The following is a 21376-nucleotide window of genomic DNA, read 5'->3' on the forward strand; positions in this document are numbered from 1 at the left end:
GAGATTACATCTCACACCAGTCAGAATGGCTGTTACTAAAAAGTAAAAAAATAACATGCTGGCAAGGTTGCAGAGAAAACGGAACACTTACACACTTGGTGGGAGGATAAGTTAGTTCAACCATTGTGGAAAGCATTATGGGCAGTTCCTCAAAGAGCTGAAAGCAGAACTACCATTTAAACCAGCAATCCCATTACTGGGTGTATGCCCAAATGAATATGAATTGTTGTATTGTAAAAGACACATGCACGCATATGTTCATCGCTGCACTATTCACAATAGTAAAGACATGGAATCAACCTAAATGCCCATCATTGATAGATTGGATAAAGAAAATGTGTGCGTGTGTGTATACGTATACACACACACACACACATATGTATATATACATACTCATATATACACATGTGTGTATACATGCGTATGTATACATATATGTGCATATATGCACACACACACCCATGGAATACTATGCAGCCATGAAAAAGAACAAGCTCATGTCCTTTGCCAGGGACGTAAATGGATCTGGAGGCCATCATCCTTAGCAAACTAACACAGGAACAAAAAATCAAATACCACATATTCTACCATATAAATGATGAGAACACATGGATTCAAAGAGGGGAGCAACAGACACTGGGACCTGCTTGAGGATGGAGGGTGTAAGGAGCAAGAGGATCAGAAAAAATAACTATTAGGTATTAGACTTATTACCCAGGTGATGAAATAGTCTACACCAAACCCCTGTGACATCAGTTTGCCTATATAACAAACCTGCACATGTACCCCTGAACCTAAAATAAAAGTAGTAAGAAAAGCCTGGATGACTCTAGCCTGTCATCCAGGCTAAAGTGCAGGAGTGTGATCATGGCTTAGCTCACTGCAGCCTCAGCCTCCTGGGCTCAGGTGATCCTCACACGTCAGCCTCCTGAGTAGCTGGGACTGCAGGTGCATGCCACCACTCCCAGCCAATTTTTTTTATATATATATAGAGAGAGATGAGATTTTGCCATGTTTCCCGGACTCAAGCACTCTGCCCACCTCAGCCTCCCCAAGTGCTGGGATTACAGTCGTGAGCCACCATGTCTGGCTAAAGGAAATCTGAAAGTAGAATATTTAAAATATACTGAAACTCAGTAATCAGAGAACTGCAAATTAAAATAATAAATAATTTTGTATTCATGAGTTGGACAAATACGAAGTCTGATGATAACTTTTGGTGACCATTTGGGGACAATAGGAACTCAAACATTGCTGGTAAGATTGTTAAGATGATTCAGCCATACAATGCAATATTTATTGTAGTAAAGTTTAAAATATTCATACTCTAGGGTCAAGTAATCCTACTTAAAGATTTCTACTCAGTAGAAACTACCAGTCAGACAGGATAAGCCATTTATGGAAGGTTCCAATGCAGCAATGTTTGTAATAACAATAACAACAAAAAAGTTATATAGCTTTCAGTAGGGAAATGGGTAACTATGTACTTATACAAATGAACTCTATAGTATAATCAGTCTTAAAGAACTATGAATTTTGGTCTTTGGAAGGGTTACGTTATCTAAATCAGTGGTCCCTAACCTTTTTGGCAGCAGGGACCAGTTTCATGAAAGACAATTTTTCCATGGACAGGGGCATGGTTTTGGGATGAAACTGTTCCACCTTAGATCATTAGGCATTAGATTCTCGTAAGGAGTATACAACCCAGAATACTTCACAAGTGCAGTTGACAATAGGGCTCGTACTCCTGTGAGAATCTGATCTAACAGGAGGCATAGCTCAGGAGGTAATGCTCACTTGCCTGCTGCTCACCTCCTGCTGTGTAGTCCCTCTCCTAACAGGCCACAGACTGGTACTGGTCCATGGCCCTGGGGGTTGAGGACTCATGCTCTGAATCAACCTTTCTTCTAAAAATGAAAAGTGCTGGATTTTTAAAAAGTTTAAAATGGCTAAGAATTAAAAAGACAGTTGAGAATATGCAAGCTAATTTTAGAGGTAAGTAGAAAATGAGAGGTAAAAAGCTGCTTAAGCTTGAAGTCTTTGTTAGTACCACATATCTGTGTTTTCATGGCTGTTTAAACAAGAGGATCACAATTCTAGGGCCATAGCCTGTCCAAATAGGTATATGGGAGATTGTCTTTACATTAAGCTGTGACATCAAAGAATTATGCTTTAGGATAAACACAAGTAGATGTAAATCATCTTGCCTTTCCCCAGTCCCAGAAACTTGCCTTGGTGATGATCAGAGCAGGAAAAGAAAAGTAAAGGTAGAAAATATCAAATATTGAACTTGCCACAGACCAGCCCTCTAGTAGATCCAGGGATGAGTTTCCTATTAGTGTTATAATGAATACCACAAGTTTAGTGGCACACGACAAATTTAGTATCTTACAGTTCTGGAGGTCAAGAGGTCTGAAATGGGTCTCACTGGGCTATTATCAAACTGTAGGCAGGGCCATGTTCCTTTATGAAAGGTCTAGGCCAGAATCAATTTTCTTGCATTTCCCAGCTTTTGCAGGCTGCTAGCATTCTGTGGCATGAAGTCTTCTTTTATTTCCAAAGCCAGCAGTGCTGGTTGATTCTTTCTCATAATTTCATCTCTCTTTTTCTGACTCCTCTGCCTCCTCCTTCCCCATATAAGGACCCTTGTGATTATGTTGAATCCACCAGGATAATCTTATTTTAAGGTCAGCTGATAAACAACCTTAATTCCATCTGCAGCCTGTTTCCCTCTTGCCATGTAGCATAGTTTGCTCAAGGATACTGGGTGCTAGAACTCTCTGGGGGAAAGCACTTCCATTCTAGGCCTTAGGGTATTTGATCTTTTGAGGGCAAAAGCCAGTAAGTACTGAATTAATTGCATGAAGAAACAAGGCAAGATGAGCAGGAGGCATCAGACTGCAGAAACAGACTCACTCAAGCAAAAGTATTGAAATGATTAGATACCAATTTAATTTTTAATACTGATTTTAAAATATTTCATATTTAAAGAAAGAAATTATAGACCTAAATATCTGCAAGGTATGGAGAGCTAGTAAAAAGTTTTTAAGTTTTGAAGAAACAGAATAAAGCTTGTATAAATTGTTGAAATTCACAAGTCAGAGGATGAACATCTACCTCTGTGCATGAGGGAGTAACAGAGTTTGGATTTACCTTCTCCTGTAGACAGTAAGAAACTGGACCACATATGCACAGACAGTGGAAAACAGGGAACACGAGACTGGTCCCTGAGAATAAGGAAGCTAATGATTTAGGCCATATGATCATGCCAGCTTTTTTGCTTGTAGGTAATTTGCAGATTATAGCACGGGCAGGGTTGGCCTAAAAAGAGCCCAGTGGGCTTGCTGACTTACGAAGGCAGAGATCTGCCTTTAGTGTATTCTGAGTGGCTGGAATTTATGAGGGCATTGTACCAGAATGGAGAGAGCTGCAGAGAGAAAGAGCTCAAGAAATCAGCATGCGGTGGTGCCCTTGAATCTGGCTGAAAACCAGTTTGTGTGTGTAGGGTGACATCCATAAAACCTGACAAATAACACCTTTGGGAAAGCAGTTTCTGGGACATATAATGCAAACAATTTTCAGAACTTATACAGGACTGGCATTCATTATTCAAGTTCCCACCACCCAAAGTGAAAGCAGTCATCAAAAAACTTTTTTTTTTTTTTCTTTTTGAGACAAGGTCTCGCTCTGTTGTCCAGACTAGTGTGCAGTGATGTGATCATAGCTCACTTCAGACTCCCAACTCCTGGCTCAAGCATTCCTCCACTTCAGCCACCCAATTGGCTGAGACTATAGGTGTGTGCCACCACTCTGGGCTAATTTTTTAGATGTTTTTGTAGAGAAGGGGTCTTGTTTTGTTGGCCATGCCAGTCTCAAACTCTTGCTCAAACAATCTTCTTAACCTCAGCCTCTCAAGGTCTTGGTGTTATAGGCATGAGCCACTGTGCCCAGCCCTTTAAAAACCTTCCTTAAAAACCTCAAAATGAACTTTAAGTAACTTACCTTCCTGAATAAACATGATCTGACTCCCTTTAAAAATGGGGAACCCAGCACTCACAATATAAAATTCACAATGTCTGGCATTCAAGCAAAAGTACTAGATAATGCAAAAAAGCAGAAAAATACAATTCATAATTGGGGGAAATACCATCAGTAGAAATAGAACCAGAAGTAGTAGATGATAGAAATTGCAAAGAAGTATATTAAAACTGCTATTAAAGTTTGCTAAGTTATGTTCAAGGACTAAAAAGATAACATGAACATAATAAGAGGGAAATGGAGGATTTAGGGTAGAAACAAATGGTTTGCTGCATCAAATAGATACCAATACAGAAACAAAAAAAAATCAGTCCTCTCACACCATCCACAAAATATAATCAAAATGGGCCACAGACCTAAATGTAAAATTTAAATCTCGATAACTTTTAGGAGAAAGCCTTTGCATCCTTGGGGTAAAGGAAATGATTGTTAGAGCAGAAAAACCACTGTAAAGAAAAAACTGGGTAAATTAATTATCAAAATTAACAACTTCTGTTCTTTGGGAAACACCATTAAGAAAACAAAAATGCAAATGATAGACTAGGAGAAATATTCACAACATATATTATTAGACAAAGGAATTGTATCCAGAATATATTTAAAAACAAAATAGGAAAGGCTCTTATAATGCTATGATAAAGTGTCTGACAATCCAATTAAAAATTTTGCAAATGATTTGAACAGAGGTATCTGAAGTAAGCCTGTGAAAAGATGGTCAATAGGGAAATACAAATTAAAACCACATGGAGACATGAGGATATTAGAATGTTTTCTACAAATCACTCTATTTATTTATTTAAAGAAAAGCAAAAGAAAAACACAACTAACCAAGTTGTGATTGGGATGTGAATCAGCCATGGTAACTTTCATACGTAGGTGGCAGATGGCAGGAATGTAAAATGATACAATAACTTTGAAAACAGTTTAGTTTCTTAAAAAACTAAACATAACCCTACTATATAACCCTACAATTGCACTGTTAATTATTTACACAAGAAAAATGAAAGCATATATCCACCAACTTCTGAATAGATTAAAAATTGTAGTATATCTGATATAATGGAATATACTGAGAAATAAACTAGTGACAACCCGCAACAATACAGATAAAGCTCAAAATTACTCTATTGAGTGAAAAAGACCAGCCCCCACAAAAGAGGGTCTGTTCTATAAGATTCGATTCTCATGAAAGTCTAGAAAATAGAAACTAATCTGCCATAGAAATCAAAATAATTCTGCAGATTTAGTGAGCTCAATAAATAATCAAAATAATTCTGCAGAGTTAGTGAGTTCAACCAGGAAAACCATGCCAAGACACATAATCATCGAACTGCTGAAAATCAATGATAAAAAGAAAATCTTAAAAGCAGTCAGAGAAAAAGGCACATTATCATGCACAGAGGAACAGGGGAAAGAAAGATCGTAAACTTGCCAGCAACTCTGCAAACCACTGGACACTTAAAGCACATCTTCAGTGTGCCAAAAAAAAAACTGTCATCCTACAACTTTATACCCAAAACAACATTTTTTAAAAAATTGAGACGAATGATTTTGTCTTTTAAGAAAACGGTAGCTAGTAGAAGATCTTTAAGCATAGGTCTACAAACACACACAAAAAGTGACATTGTGAGTAAATTTAAAAGACTTTCTAATGTTTTAATATAGTTAAAATGTTTTTAAGTAAGTTATATATAATGAGATTTTATTCTTGCATACTATGTATTGATTCTTACATTACATACTAAGTAGTACTATAATGGTTTAAAGTAGATGTTGAAAAGCTAAAGTGAATTTTGTAAACCTTAGGGCAAGCCCTAAAGAATCTAGAAGAGGTATAGCTATTAAGTTTAGGGTGGCAACAAAATGGAATACCTCAAACTTCTCATTTAACTTAAAATGTTGTGGAGTGGAGAATAGGGAGGGATGTATAACAGAGGAAATAAATAGCAAATAAGATGGTAGATATAAACCCAACGATTTTAATACATTCAATTTTAATGGTCTAAACACTGTCCTCAAAAAACATATTTTCAGACTGGATAAAAATGCAAGATTCAACTCTGTTTTCCACAAGAAACTCAATTTGAATATAAATACATAGGTTAAAAGTTAAAGAACTGAAAAAAAAATATGTAATGAAAATGCTGCTAATCGTAAGAAAGCTGGTGTAGCTGATATAACAGTAGACACAATAGAATTCACAACAAGGACAAGGAGGAGCATTTTATAACGAGGATACCAATTCACAGAGGGGACATAAAAATATGCAATATAAATGTACCCAATAACAGAGCATCAAAATACATGAAGGAAAATTGGCAGAAAAGGAGAAAGGACAGAAAATCATGAGAGATAAAAGACCCAGAGAACATTATTAATCAGCTAAATCCTAATTAACATTTATAGTACATTCCTCCCAATAAGTACAGATACATTCTTTTCTGTGTTACATGGAATATTCACCAGTGTAGATCATATGCTATCCATAAATTCAGTCTCAGGAAATTTGGAATGACTATAATCTTACAGTCATTTTTACATGTAATCTTACATGTTTTACAACCTCAAAGAATCTTGTACATTTCACTAACAGGCTAGGCCCAGTGGCTCGTGTCTAATCCAAGCACTTTGGGAGGCTGAGATGGGTGGATCACCTGAGGTCAGGAGTTTGAGACCAGCCTGGCCAACGTGGTGAAACCTTACCTCTACTAAAAATACAAAAACAGCTGGGCGTGATGGCATGTGCCTTTAATCCCAGCTACTCCGGAGGCTGAGGCAGGAGAATTCGCACGTACCCAGGAGGTGGAGGTTGCAGTGAGCCGAGATCGCGCCACTGCACTCCAGCCTGGGTGACAGAACGAGATTCTGTCTCAAAAAACAAAAAAAAAGAATTCAGCAAAGAGAAAGATTTCTGAACAATACCTAAATATTTGAAATTAAGCAACACATTTATATCCTATGGGTAAAATAAGGCATCACAAGGGAAATTATAAACAATTTGAGCTAAATAAAAATAAAGAGACAGTATATCACAGTTTATGGGATAGAGCTAATGTAGTGAATAGAGGGAAATTTATAGCTTTAAATGATTTTATTGGAAAAGAACAAAGGTCTCAAATCAATGATCTAGGCTTCCACCTTAAAAACTTAGAAAAATAAGTGTGAGTGAAAATAAAAAATAATTAGAAAGAAGGATATAAAGAGGAAAGGGCAGAAAAGAAAATAATTGAAATCAAAAGTTGATCTTTTCTAAAAAGATCAATAAAATGACTCAATTTTTAGTCAAGTAATCAGTGAAAAAGGAGAGAAGATACCTAAACTGGTATCAGGAATGAAAGAGGGACACAACTACAGATTTTTCAGATGTGAAAAAGGTATTAAAAGAATTTTTTGAGCAACTTTTTGCCAATAAGTGCTGTAATTTATACAAATTACCAAAACTGAATTAATAAGAAATTGATAGCCTGAATAGTTTTTTTAGTTTTAAAAACTGGGCTTATGATTAAAATTTCACCACAAAGAGAGCTCCAAGTCTGATTAATAATTAATAAATATTACAGTACACAAACTCAAAAAATGGTGAAGGTTGGATCATTTCCCAGTTTTCTTTATGAGGTCGGCATTACTCTTACCAAAACCAAGTAAAGCCATTACAGGAGAAAAGATGCTTTGGAAAGCGCTTTGGGATATTCCAGGTAATTACTCAGAAGGTCACAAGGGTACCATTTGAGTTGATGGAAATAATTTCTGTCTTGGTTGTGTTCTTGGCAAAATGAAAGTATGGATTTTCAAAAGTTACTGAACTTTATTTTTAAAATGGATACCTTGTATTATATGAAAATTATACCTCAGTAAAGTTGACTTTTTTTAAACAAAAAGATGTATTTGTCAGCAGTTTGAACCATAAGAATTTCATGAAGTGGAATTTATAGTAGAAGAAATTAACTAAAATGCAGTAAAGAAAGCCAAAGAGACATAAAATGCGGAAGAGAGATAGTGGCATGAAGGCTATAATGAGACGAACTAATACACTTTTGATCAGTCTTAGGAACTGTGTTATCAGCAACAGATGCTCACAAATGCAGTAATATTTTTGAAGCAAGTTGATGACAGAAAAATAGAGTATCTTCTACTATAAAATAGAATAACCCTTCTATAGAAGGATTTGGGCTTAATCTGTCTGAGTCTTTACCCAGTGTGATAGCTTGCTCGGGTAGTAGGTAGTTCATTCATTTTTTTACCAGGAAATTTCTGCTCATGGGAACTAGTACTGTCATTTCGCAAAAGATTTTATTTCATTACATATTTACCAAGTATCATGATAGCTACCTTACTTTGTGAAATCTAAGACATTATTAGTTGTAGGATGCATCAGTAGTTCATGTTTTATTAAATGAAAAACTGTGGCTAGTTTTTTACTATGACAGTAGATTTTAAGATGAGTCTTGATTTTGGAGATGTTAATGTTTTTCAAAAGCATCCGATAACTTATAAAATATTTCTATAGAAGTATTAATAATGTTTTATAATTTAGGAATACCACTGAGAAAATCTACTTTTTCTTTGATTTATAGGGTCTGTCATGCCATGTTTAGTTTTTTCCTCCCAAATCCACACACGGCTTACATTAGTTCCTTTTCTTAGCTTCTCAGTTATTTTGCCATCAAGATTGTATTTTTTTTTTCTTTGGATGTCTGTAGTTGATTATTGCTTAAAATTAAATATGTTACTTCAAAGTCAAAAATTGTAAAATCTTAAAACTAGTAATGTCCAGAAAGTGTATTTTTGAGAAATTAATAAACTAGGGTTTTGTTAACTTGACAAGATTTTCAGTAATTTTTTTTTACCTAAAATTTAGGGCAATCTATAGCAATGACCAAATTGTTGTGTTTTAATTTTTACAAGTAGGTTTAAATTGTATACATCATATATTTAACAGAAAGATTTCTCCCTATTGACACTCATATACTCATTCTTGTAACTGATGTTAAAGATGCTATTTTTTTGTATTTACTTTTTTAACACAAATATAAACATAAATAATACATGTCTTCTAATTATTCTTCCCCTCTCTACAAGATTATTACATACAAAATCTGCCCATAATATTTTACCCAGGAATATTTCTAAATGATAAAGTTGTTTAGTTGTTTTAGTAGTGAATATTTGCATTTTGATGTTTTAATTTCTTTACAGTCATGTAATTTCTGGTAGTCATTCTGTGACTGTTATGTTGTATATTGCCTAGTTCAGCTTAATGCAGCTAGAGGAAAAATACTTCCGATATATTAAATTAATTTGCTGATTGATAGAGTTTATGACTTTAAATTGTACAACGTAACTTTTCTAGTAGTTAATATACTTTTCTCTCATTAAAAACACAGGTTTTGAGAGTATTTTAGAAGGGCTTTATGGACCACGGCTACGAAGAGACCTCAGTTTATTTGAAGGTAATTCTTGAAATTTTATTTAAAAATTGTCATTTCCTATTCTATTTTAACAAATGAAAAATTGTTGTTCTATACTAACTTTATATTAAGCATGAATTTATGATCCCATTTAATTAGAAAATATTTTAAAATTAATAAAGTAATCCAGATATTTTTATTACATACCATATTTTTAAAATATTTTGTATACTAAATCAAAATAGAAAATAAAGCTTGTTTGGGGGTCAGTGATGTAGTTTAATTTTTGTTGTTTTATAAATTCCATGCCCTAACTTAAATAAGATTTTTTAAAAAGTTAATTAAATTAATTGAGTTAGGTAATTGCTTAATCAAATTATTAAAGTTTAATCGAATTATTTGATTCAATTTAAGTAAATGTTCAATTGAATAATTGCCTTCCAAAAAGGTATCACCCAAATTTTCACTTTTGTTTGTTCTTTTAATATTTTTCTTAGTGAAACACTTGTGAATATTGGGAAGGAAGAAACAATGGCTAAGTGAACTAATATACATTGACTTCCTTTTATTTGTTTTTGTTAGGACATCTCTTTCTAATATCTGAAGAGCTAGAGTTGTAAACATTTTTTAAATGAGGAATTTATAGAAAATATTGAGTAGGGCCGGGCGCGGTGGCTCAAGCCTGTAACCCCAGCACTTTCGGAGGCCGAGACAGGCGGATCATGAGGTCAGGAGATCGAGACCATCCTGGCTAACATGGTGAAACCCCGTCTCTACTAAAAAAATACAAAAAAACTAGCCAGGCGAGGTGGCGGGCGCCTGTGGTCCCAGCTACTCGGGAGGCTGAGGCAGGAGAATGGCGTGAACCCGGGAGGCGGAGCTTGCAGTGAGCTGAGATCTGGCCACTGCACTTCAGCCTGGGTGACAGAGCTAGACTCCGTCCCCCCCCCCAAAAAAATACATATATATTTTTTCTAGTTTTTACTGAGTTTGAAAGTCACTTAAGTAACTTAAACCTGTAAGGTCAACATATTTCTAACCTATAAACTTGACTCTTCACTGGCATAGTTTTCAAAAATAAGTAGAGCCTTTGTTGCTGTTGTTCAAAGGAGAAGTGTCCTTGGTAGTGATATTGTAGTAATGATGCTAATATTTGATCAATTAAAAATTTTTTTAACTTAACGTGAATACATTTCTTATTAGGCATGACCTGCTTTGATTTTCTTTCCAACTATCATATCCAAGGGATATTACTAAGCAGTAACTTACAAGATTTTCTTAATTTCTTAATATAAATTTTAAATATTAAGTACGATTTATTATTTCAAGATTAGATTGTGTTCCCAAAGTGTTACATCCTGCTTGTAAATTTTTTAATATAATTACCATCATATTTTACACAATTTAGGCCAAAGAGCAAGTTTACTATCAGATTGAAAGTAATTTATTTTTAATGATAAAATCTAATGCTTTTAAAGTATGGTTGGGAAAAAGGATTTTTTGTGTATATGCAATTTTGAGCTCCTGTGTATTACTAGTACACCCATTCTGAAAGAAAGTTTTATCAATAAATATTCAAAGTTTAAAAAAACACATACCTACACTGTATTTTTAGGTATCACAAGAAAATAATCAGATAAGTATGCAAAAGATGTATTCTATATAAGGCTGCTCATTATAGTTCATTTAAAGTTGTTTCTAGTTTTGTTTTCTATTATGTATTTAAAAAGGGGCTATTTAATATTTTGTATTTATAATTGGTATATATGCAGTTATTAACAGTTTTGTTGAGTTTATTAATGACATGGAAGAATTGTTAGACTGAAGAAAAGCAAGTGCAGTATATATATAATGTATATTGACTCATTCTGTTTTTGTAAACAAAACAAAAACTAAGAAAGTATGTATGTTTTCATTGTAAATGGACTAGAAGGAAAAGACACCAACATGTTTGTCGTGGTTCTATTTGAAGTATGGATTATGGATAGTTTTGGTTTCCTTTTATATATGTGGCTTCTTCCAAAATCAAACATGTATTATATAATTTTTAAAATATGAAAATTATGAAACTTTTAAAAAGCACACTTTGTATTTTTCTTACTGAAACTCTTACCAGTATTGGAAAGGGCGGTCTATGGCTGACTAAACTAAGATCATTATCTATTTTTACCAACAGTTAGTTTTTTCAGTGATTTTGATCATATTATATGTGTAATGCTAGTGTGGAATATCAGATGAACTTTATCCGATATTTTAAATTACAGAACCATAAAGGAAATAGGATTTTATTTGGGTTCTCATATGTGTAAACACTTTCTTTCACATATAACCTGTGTTTTCTTAAACTGTCCTTGGAATGGGAATGAGATCTTCCAAGAATATAGGAACATAGCATGTTTTCAGTCTTTCCCATGAGGTTTTCAAAGAACTTGTGGATTATCTTAAATGTATTGCAGCAGCTTTAAGGCCTTTGAGGTTCTCAACCCTTGAAGACAAGGCATTAAACCTTGTATTCGTAGTAACTAGTCAGTGCTCTAAAGTGTCTTTATTGCCCCTTGAAGCCCTCGGGCTCCTGGCTGCTGTTGGGCAATGTAGGTTACAGGTTTGCAGCTGTTACGTTCTATTGCTCATGATACAGGCAGCCTGGAACTCAGATTGCCACTGCAGGAAATACTACCTTGTGTATTCAGAGTTTTATATTTTACATTATACTGTTCGCTGTTTATTATAGCCTCCTCTTCCAAAGACTGCAGCTCAGATACTCTTGGAAGCTTTTGATCTGTGATGTAATTGCAATACCACATAAACAGGTTAGCTGTTTTATAGCTTGTTTGGAAATGTAGAGCACAAGGAGAGAACATTTTTGTAGATATATCTGAAATTTTGGAGTACAGTTCATTTACAAAATGAGTAGTGTTGGTGTAGATTTTCTGCTTTGATTTTTGAATGAGCTATTTCTGGATCTTGTATCTGGTCAGTTTTATGTGCTGTTCCACCATACTATGGTACTTTCCATTCTACTGAGACACAAAGTATCACTAAGGATCCTTCTCTTTTTTGTATAAATACATGTTTTAAGTTAAGAAAGTGATAGTGGTGATGGTGGGAGTAGTCAGAAGTTTACTGCTCATCTTTATTAATGTTGAGCAGGGTAATTCAGTTTTGAATCACAAAGCTGAAAGTACATATGAAAGATATCCCAACAAAATATTATCAGTCAGATGGAACGTTAGCCATACATAACATGACTTTAAGGGTGGAGACTCCAAAATGTACCCATTCCAGTGTTTTATTATTCTTTTGGCTTAAGAGAGCTTTTTTTCTGAAATCTCTTAATTTTAATCATGTCTTATTTTAACATAGTTTTGCACTGAATTAAATATTTTTGAAATATTTAAGCAATGCTAATTTTACTTTGACCAGTTTTTCTGCTGAGTTTACGAATGAACAAAGGAAAAATCTAAAGAATCAAGAATTTAACCTATGCTTGATGTTTTTCTTCAGCCATCTTTCAAGATAATATAATTCTTGTATATTCTTGTATATTATCCTGAATTCTTTTTAGTTATGAAATTAAATACATATTATATACATTTAAGTTAAATACACTTTTAGTTTGCAAACCTACTCTTTTCTCTTGAAAAATATATTCTAAAGTTCATCCTACTACCTTAAAAATCAACTTTGGCACAGCGTTTTAAAGGTAAAGACTTTTTATCTTACATGCTCTTGTTTTGAGAAGTTTACATTTTAATTTTTGAATTTGATTCACAACCACCTCCAGATTGAGTGGTTTTGAAAGAAACTTTTGAGTGCTGCTTATTTTTAATTTGTTAGAAACAAAATCTTCTTTAGTCTGTCTTGTGACTGTCCTTATGAAGAAAGCATAATTATTCTCTTTTTGGAGTGAGGTCTCCAAAGAAGTCACAAACTTCACACATTTGTGTACTTTTAGAAAAGTTCCCAGTACTCTATGCCTGTCTTGCTCCTCCATCTACCCTAACTGCACTTCTGCCATCATAGGACTTCTTAAGCAAAAGTTACTCGTTTCCTACCTTAATCTTTTATGTCTTATTGGTAGGCCAGTTTCTTTCATCTAGTTGGGGGAAGGGGTCGTCTGATTTTATATACGTGGCTATGTATATTTACAAAAATATTAATAGAATGTATGTCGCATGAACCTCAATGCATTATGCCTGTGGAAACTGATAAATGCTTACTGTTTTTTCTCTAGGTGTGGCAGCGTATCAAAGGCATTATTTGTATCAGAGATTTGCAAGTTACAGCATGTGGGCTAAATCCAGCTTGTTGATTGTTTTTGAATGGCTATGAACTAAAAGTGGTTCTTACATGTTTTAATGGTTAAAAAAGTTAATATTTCATGAAAATTATATGAAGTTCAAGTTTAATTTTTCAGTTAATAAAGTTTTATTGTACATAGTCTCACTCATTCTGTGACTATGGCTGCTTTTGTACTATAATGATGGAATTAAGTAGTTGTGAAGAGCCCGTATGGCTTGCACAAACCTAAAATATTTACTATTTGGCTGTTTATAGAAAAGGTTTGCTGACACCTGACTTATAACACTGAAATTTAATATGCTTGGCTTAATATCATTTTTTCTACCTGTTAACACTATGGAGACAATAAAACTACTTTTTAATAACATTTGTTTGATGAAATATTTTCAATGCTTATTTTGTGTTAGATGCTGTGATTAGCAGTAAGGAATAAAAGGTGCATAAGTAAAATCTCTTCTTACTAGGAACTCATGGCCTAGTGTTTACTGAGAAGTTGATAGTTTTCTAATATGAATTGATGATTATTTATATTATATAATTAAAACCAGAGAATCTAATGCTATTTTATTATTAGTCACAAATTATATTAGCCCTTATCACATATGTATGTTTAAGTTGGTGCAAATGTAATCGTGATTTTTGCCATTACTTTTAACATTCGAAAGTAATGTCAATAAAAAGTAATGGCTAATGGCTGGGTGCAGTGGCTCACGCCTGTAATCTCAGCATTTTGGGAGGCCGAGGCAGGCAGATCACTTGAGGTCAGGAGCTTGAGACCAGCCTGGCCAACATGGTGAAACCCCATCTCTACTAAAAATACAAAAATTAGCCAGGCGTAATGGCGGGCGCCTATAATCCCAGCTGCTCAGGAGGCTGAGGCAGGAGAATCATTTGAACCTGGGAGGCGGGCGGAGGTTGCAGTGAGCTGAGGTTGTGCCACTGTACTCCAGCCTGGGTGACAGAGTGGAACTCCATTTCAAAAAAAAAAAAGTAATGGCAAATGGCAAATAAATCTAAAGGCAGAAACTGCGATTACCTTTCCACCAGCCTGGTATTTGATACATACTTACCTGAGGTAAAGACTTCCCTGAGTATAGTCATCATAATGCTTGTAATACAAAGACTGGAGAAACAGGCTAAATATTCAGTAATAAGATTTGGCTAAATAAATTGTAGTGCATCTTTTTGTTGGACTATACTTAACCAAAAATTACTTTGAGTATGGGAAATATTTGTGGTAAATAAGCATAAAGGTATATTATTTTAATTTTTTAAACTAAAATATTTTAGAGCAATTTTAAGTTTACAGAAAAAAATTGAGTAGAAAGTACAGAGTTTCCATGTACTCTCTTTCCTCTGCCTTCAGGTCCCTATATATTAGCACATTTTGTTGAACCAATTGATACATTATTATTAACAAAATTCCACAGTTTACACTAGGGTCAATCTTTGTGTGTTGTTCTGTTTTCTGGGTTTTTCCTAATGCACAGTGCCATTAATCCATCATTATAGTATCAGACACAGTGCATATTGCTGCCAAAAAACGTCTCCTAAACTCTACCTAGTCACACCTCCCACTTCCCCAAACCTGTGGCAAACACGAATCTTTTTATGGTCTCTAAAGTTTTGTCTTTTTTAGAATGTCGTATAGTTGGAATCACAGTATGTAGCTTCTGAAGATTTGCTTCTTTCACTTAGAAATGTGCATTTAAGGGTCCTCTATTACTTTTCATGTCTATTTATTGCTGAATAATATTGCCTTATATAGATGTACCCACAGTTTGCTTATTCATTCACCTATTGAAACACATCTTGCTCACTTTCAAGATTTGGCTATTAGGAATAAGACTTCTATAAACACTTACAGGCAAATTTTTTTTGTGGACAAAATGTTTCAACTCATTTAAATAAATAGGAGCGTCATTGATAGACTATGTTTAGTTTTGTAAGAAACTGTAAGGGTATCTTGGGTAACTGTACCATTTTGCATTCCCACTCACAATGAATGAAAGTTCCTGTTGCTCCACATCCTCACCAATATTTGATGTCAGTGTTTTGGATTTTAACCATTCTAACAGGTATATAGTGGTATTTCATTGCCTTAATTTGCAGTTCCCTAATGACATGATATTCAGCATCTTTTCATATGTTTAGTTGCCACTATGTATCTTCTTGGGTGATGTATCTATTCAGACAGAGTTTGATATTTGGACAATGATGGATTCATAGAGTTAAGTGAAGAAATACTTCCCCTGCTGCTGTTTTTAGAGACAGATTGTATGGAAATCATCTGGGTTGGTGCTTTCTGTTTCAGAAGGTTTTTAATTACTAATTTCTTTAATAGATATAGGGCTGTTGAGGTTATCTATCTTACCTTGTGTGAGATTTGGTAGTTTGTGTTGTCTGAGGAATTGGTCCATTTTATTTAAAGTTGTCAAGTTTGTAAGCATGATGTTGTTCATAATACTCATTTATTATCCTTATAATGTCCATAGGATCAATGTGATGGCTAGTCTTTCATTTCCAATATTAAAACTTTGTGTTTTCTCTTTTTCTCTTGATTGGCTAGCCAGACTGGGCTGGAGGTTTATTAATTTTACTGATTTTTTTCCCCAATGAACCAGCTGATCCTAGTTTTTTAAGTGGCATAAAATATAAACTAGAAGAATCTATAGCAAAATGTTAATCATTGTCTATGGATGATGGGATTATGAATAACTTTTCTTTTCTCCTTTGTACTTTTCAATATAATTAATATGTAATTTCATAATGAAAAATTAGTTTTTAGTTGTATCGCCTACTGATCAGTATCTTTCCCTCAGACCAACACAATTATAACCAGTGTTTCATGATCTTCATGAAAAATCTAGCTCAGTATTCTTCTTTTTCATTTTTCACTGAACTTTGTCTTTGGAAACGCTAAATTTACAGCCTGTGGATAAAGGGACCAAAAAGCATTAAAACACTCAAAAATTATTAATAATGAGGTTATTTAGAAGAAAATAAAAATAACATCTGTTGAGGTGTTTTACACATGCTTTAATTTTTACTACAGCTTTAACATGCAATGATTATTCTCTTTTTCAAACAAAGAATCTAAAACTCAAGAGAAATTAACTTGCCTGACTGAGGCTAAATGAGTGTGTGGAAAAGCCACAAAAAGTTCAGTACTAGGGTTCTCCTATTTCAAAATCTGGATTAGATAAAATGATTCAAGGCAGATTTTAACTATAAGAGTATATATCCGTGGTGGAAAGGTTGATCTTTGTCATTCATTAACTATTAGTTTTCATTATGACACCACCTTTTACTAATGAAGCTATTTCTATGAGATATACAATTTAACCTTTTTTGAGTTTATGCATTACAGTTTCAAAAAGAGAGATAACATCTTTTAGAGATGAGTATCTTATTCATTGTTTGAGATATTAAAATGAATGTTTTATTTCAGCATTTATTTAGTTTTTAATGACATGAAAGATAACCTGGGGAGAGTGAAAATCTGGCCTAGAGTTGATTTTTCAAAAGCTATTTTCACATATAGAAAAATTTATCCCACCAAACATCATTTGTCTGGCTTAAAATAAAAAGTTAATATAGAAAGAGTGATTAAATATTTGTAAGTAAAGCTATACATTTTGAACTCAGAAAAATCTAATGGTCTTTATATTCACTTGATTTTTCATTGCCATTTATTTGACTGTGTAAGCATTTGTTATAATTTACATTTTCTTGAAGAACTCCTAAAATATCTAAAATAAGTAACAATCTCAGCATGCCTTGATACTATCTTAAAACTGGCAATTGTCTTAATCTAAAATTGTTGGCCCTTGATCGAGGATATTTATCACTGAAACTTTATGAAACCTTATAGCTCTTTTTTAAAAATACCCCTTCCTGAAGCCTACAAGCTGTTTTCCAAAAATTAATGAGACACTGATTTTTTTTTTTTTAAAAAGGCAGTAAGCTTTCCTTGACCTATCAAAATTATGTTATGCTTGGCATATGAATCATGTTTTTGGCACAGCAGTTCCAAAACAACTCCAGAATCTTTTGCATGCTTATGGATGATCGGGTTCAGCTGGACTCCAGGCTGTGAGTGAGGAATAACATTTTCACATAAGTGTTAGGTCCCAAGTTCCTCTTATGTTGTATGGTGATTCTGTCCTATTGTGGGGGTAAAAGTTTGAAACCTACGTAAGCCTACATAGCTACAGTTCTATAGGAGCTGGGTTTTTAATTATATAGAATGTTGAAACTTTTTGATTCGTCAGATTTTACCAAAAGTGACCAGTTTTCTTAATGAAAATTTAAGTAAAATCTTTCTGTTAACCTTATTAAATACACCTAAAATGATATAGGATTAAAAAATAATGACTGGTAATTCTATCTTGCTTATAACTGGCTTTTGTATGGTGCTTCATAGTTTATAAAGTATTTTTACATTTTTTCATGTAATCCATAAGTTAGGTGATGTGATCCTTATTCACGTATGAGATAATCAAAACAACTTTGTGGCTTGAAAAGCTTAAACTAGTAAGTGGGATTCCACCCCACATTTTCAGAAACTTCAAATCTAGTTATCTTTCCATTACCCTACACTGCATCTTAGTTCCCATTCCCTGCTCTAAGTTTATGTAGATATTAGTAATATATTTGTGTACTACTGCAGAAATTAAAGGGAGTTGTTACTATGTTCTTTATATTCCAACATACTATCTTCTTTTCTGATCAGTGTTTCTGGGTTGATTTGGGGGAGTCCTAGCTACTGATCCCAACTAGTATTTATTCATTATCATTCCCAAAAAAGAAAATTCTTTATTTTCTGTGCATTTTAGCAGAGACAAGTATTCAGCTTCATTATGTATTTCAAAAGTATGAAAATTGCGGTGATAGACCAGTGTTTTTCAAATTAGTTGCAGTATAGCTGCCTTAGATGGTAATGATTTTGTGTTTGAGGTTCTGCATATGAATTTATTTGGGAATAGCAATTGGGGAGAGTTTCTGCTGCAAGGGTTAAGTTTTAAAATCATGTCTATGCCAAATATATTTAGAATGACAATGTTATTATACCTTCATAAAATTCAGTAGGAACCATTTTTGTTTTCCAGAAATTCTCTAATATATTACAGCAGTTGGAATGTAAGGAATATTCTTCTGGGAAAAAAAATTCATGTTTTATATTAGATAATTACTTATTTGTTTACCTGGTTTTTACTCTTAATTCTTGTAACAAAGCCTTTAAACAAGGTAATAAAAAACCGTTCTGACTTTTGAGCTATAGACTTTTACTTGTTTCCTTGGGCATCATTCCATTTTCTGAAATCTGTGGGCTTTTCTGGTGCTTTCTTCTATTTCTCTATTTTATGTTGTCTTTCATGGTGTGCAAAGTTTATTTCCTCCAGATATCTCCCCCTTTGTTCTGATTTATTTCATAGCAAAAATCAAATTAAAGCACAATGATAAGTTGACTCTTTCAGAAAGTTAGATGACATTTAAAACCCTATTGTTGGAAAATTGTTAATTTATAACCAGCTCATTGTTCTTGCTATTTTGTCCCATAATAGTGCACATTACTCTCCTTACAGCCTTCTCTGTTTATTTCTAGATGTCATGAGTTTAATTTTAAAGTTAGTTCTTCTCCCCTTACTGTTAGTTTTTAAAAAATTATTATGTGAGCCATTGCTGTGGAGAGTGGTAATTTTATTTGTTTTAATAAAGTTAGTATATTTAATGAATTTTTTCCCTCTTTTAAAGACTGTGAACCAGAAGAGCTGACTGACTGGTCTATGGATGAAAAATGTTCATTTTGTAACCTACAGAGAGAAGCAGTCAGTGTAAGTTTTAGTGCTATGAAATTATCTTTAAACTAATGCACAATTGTAACACAGTTTTTTTTTTAATCTCAATTTGTTTTGAAAATTTGTGACTCACAGTGGAAGTTTAAATATTTGATTTTGGTAAATGAAAATAATATTTTAAAGTCTTATGTTAGAAATCTAACATTTAGCTTAACTTGCAGGTAAAAATCCTAGAAAACTCTTCTTTTTTTACTTATTTATTTCACATTTCTTTCTTACTGTTCCCTGACTCATGAAGTTTAGTTCAGGTCTATTTTGTATTTAGGTATAGAGGGATGAGCTTGAAGGCCTACTTTGGTCTGAGACCACCCTACAGTCTGATTTCTTAGAAATTAGTAGTAGGGGAATAATGTGCTACTTTTAGCCTTTCACTTACTCTTGAAGTCTTTTGGATATCATAATTATCTCCTGTGTAAATGATGAAATATGTAAGTGTCTACTGTATACAGGGCATAAACTATGCAACCAGCATCTTCTTGTGTGGTGGGAAATCCTGATTTCTTTTCTACCGTTGTGAGAAGGGCTGAGAAGAAATGAAAACTTGAGAACTTGTACCAGTTTTGGTTAGATTAGTGGGTAAACACAACTGCTTTGTTGTTAAAACTCTCTGATAGGATTACATTACTGGCATGCCAATACAGTGAATTTATTCACCAGTATGTCTTATATGCTCTCTTTTTTTTTTTTTGGCTATAGTTTTGCTAAGGAATAAGGTTATTTTGACTCTCTATCAGAGCTATTTCTTTTTTCCTGACTCTTATTCTGAAATTTGTGTTTCCTCTCTCTAATTTGATACAATTTAAAGGGTAGATCAAATGAGCATTTAGAGCATTAATTCTTTGTCTTTTTTAATGGAATTCCATGTTTGAATTAAAAAATGATTCTGGATGTTGTTGTTTTCTTACACTTTTAGGACTGTATACCATCTCTTGATTCTTCACAGTCAACACCAACAGAGGAGCTATCATCTCAGGGCCAGTCCAACACTGATAAGATTGAATGCCAAGCAGAAAATTACCTAAATGCACTCTTTCGAAAGAAAGGTAATATTGGTATGCTTTGTCATTTAAAATTTCCAATAGAGATATAAAATGTTTGAATTTGTTTACACAAAAGGTTTTTATATGTCAACCTCTCTACTTCACTCTTTATTATTTCTGTCTTTATTCTTAATTTTTATATTTTTAGGGACAGTAGGAGTCTCAATCATTCTAGTACTAGTCTTGTATTAGGCATTCCTCTTCATTCTATTTTCAAATATCTGACTTTATCACACATTTTCCTCATCTACTATAGGCACCTTTAAAAATTTTTCCTTATGCTTCTGGTCTTTCTTATTGTGTTGCTGTCTTGAACACTTCAAAATTTGTTTGATGTTCAATAAGTTATATAATATTATATTGCAAAGCTATACCTGATAATGTAATAGTTAAATCACTTATCAGCTTGGTTGAAGTATATTTACTGACTTGCTATTTCAATATTTATTTGGTAACTTGAATTTGCTTAGTAGACATTAAAAAAAAATCAGTGTTCTTTTTTATTTTTTGTCTCTCCAAACTACTCAAACCAAAGAGCTTTTGTTTTACTTGTTCCCTTACTTTACACACATATATCAAGCAGCAGTAGTTTTTATATTTTAGTTACTTGGGAGAATTAGAGAAATGTAGAACCTTTCATGTTTTGTTCTTGGCTGTTCCCACAGTAATAGAGTGTCTTATTTTTACCACCTGGACCTTTGTAAGTTATGGTGCATGTTTAGGTTGG

At 33.5% G+C, this 21376-nt stretch overlaps 1 protein-coding gene across 2 annotated transcripts in view; it reads left to right on the top strand.

The window, feature by feature from the left end:
* LCORL (ligand dependent nuclear receptor corepressor-like) overlaps nucleotides 1–21376 on the top strand; it is a 177897-nt gene that overhangs the window by 37501 nt on the left and 119020 nt on the right. For both annotated transcript variants that reach the window (XM_011948810.1, XM_011948808.1), the window contains exons 2-4: nucleotides 9423–9488; nucleotides 19506–19585; nucleotides 20523–20652. In XM_011948810.1, the coding sequence (XP_011804200.1) occupies nucleotides 9423–9488; nucleotides 19506–19585; nucleotides 20523–20652 (276 nt within the window). The remainder of the gene's footprint in view (nucleotides 1–9422; nucleotides 9489–19505; nucleotides 19586–20522; nucleotides 20653–21376) is intronic.

This window comes from Colobus angolensis, unplaced genomic scaffold (genome assembly GCF_000951035.1).
Source record: "Colobus angolensis palliatus isolate OR3802 unplaced genomic scaffold, Cang.pa_1.0 Scaffold284, whole genome shotgun sequence".
Lineage (NCBI taxonomy): Eukaryota > Metazoa > Chordata > Mammalia > Primates > Cercopithecidae > Colobus > Colobus angolensis.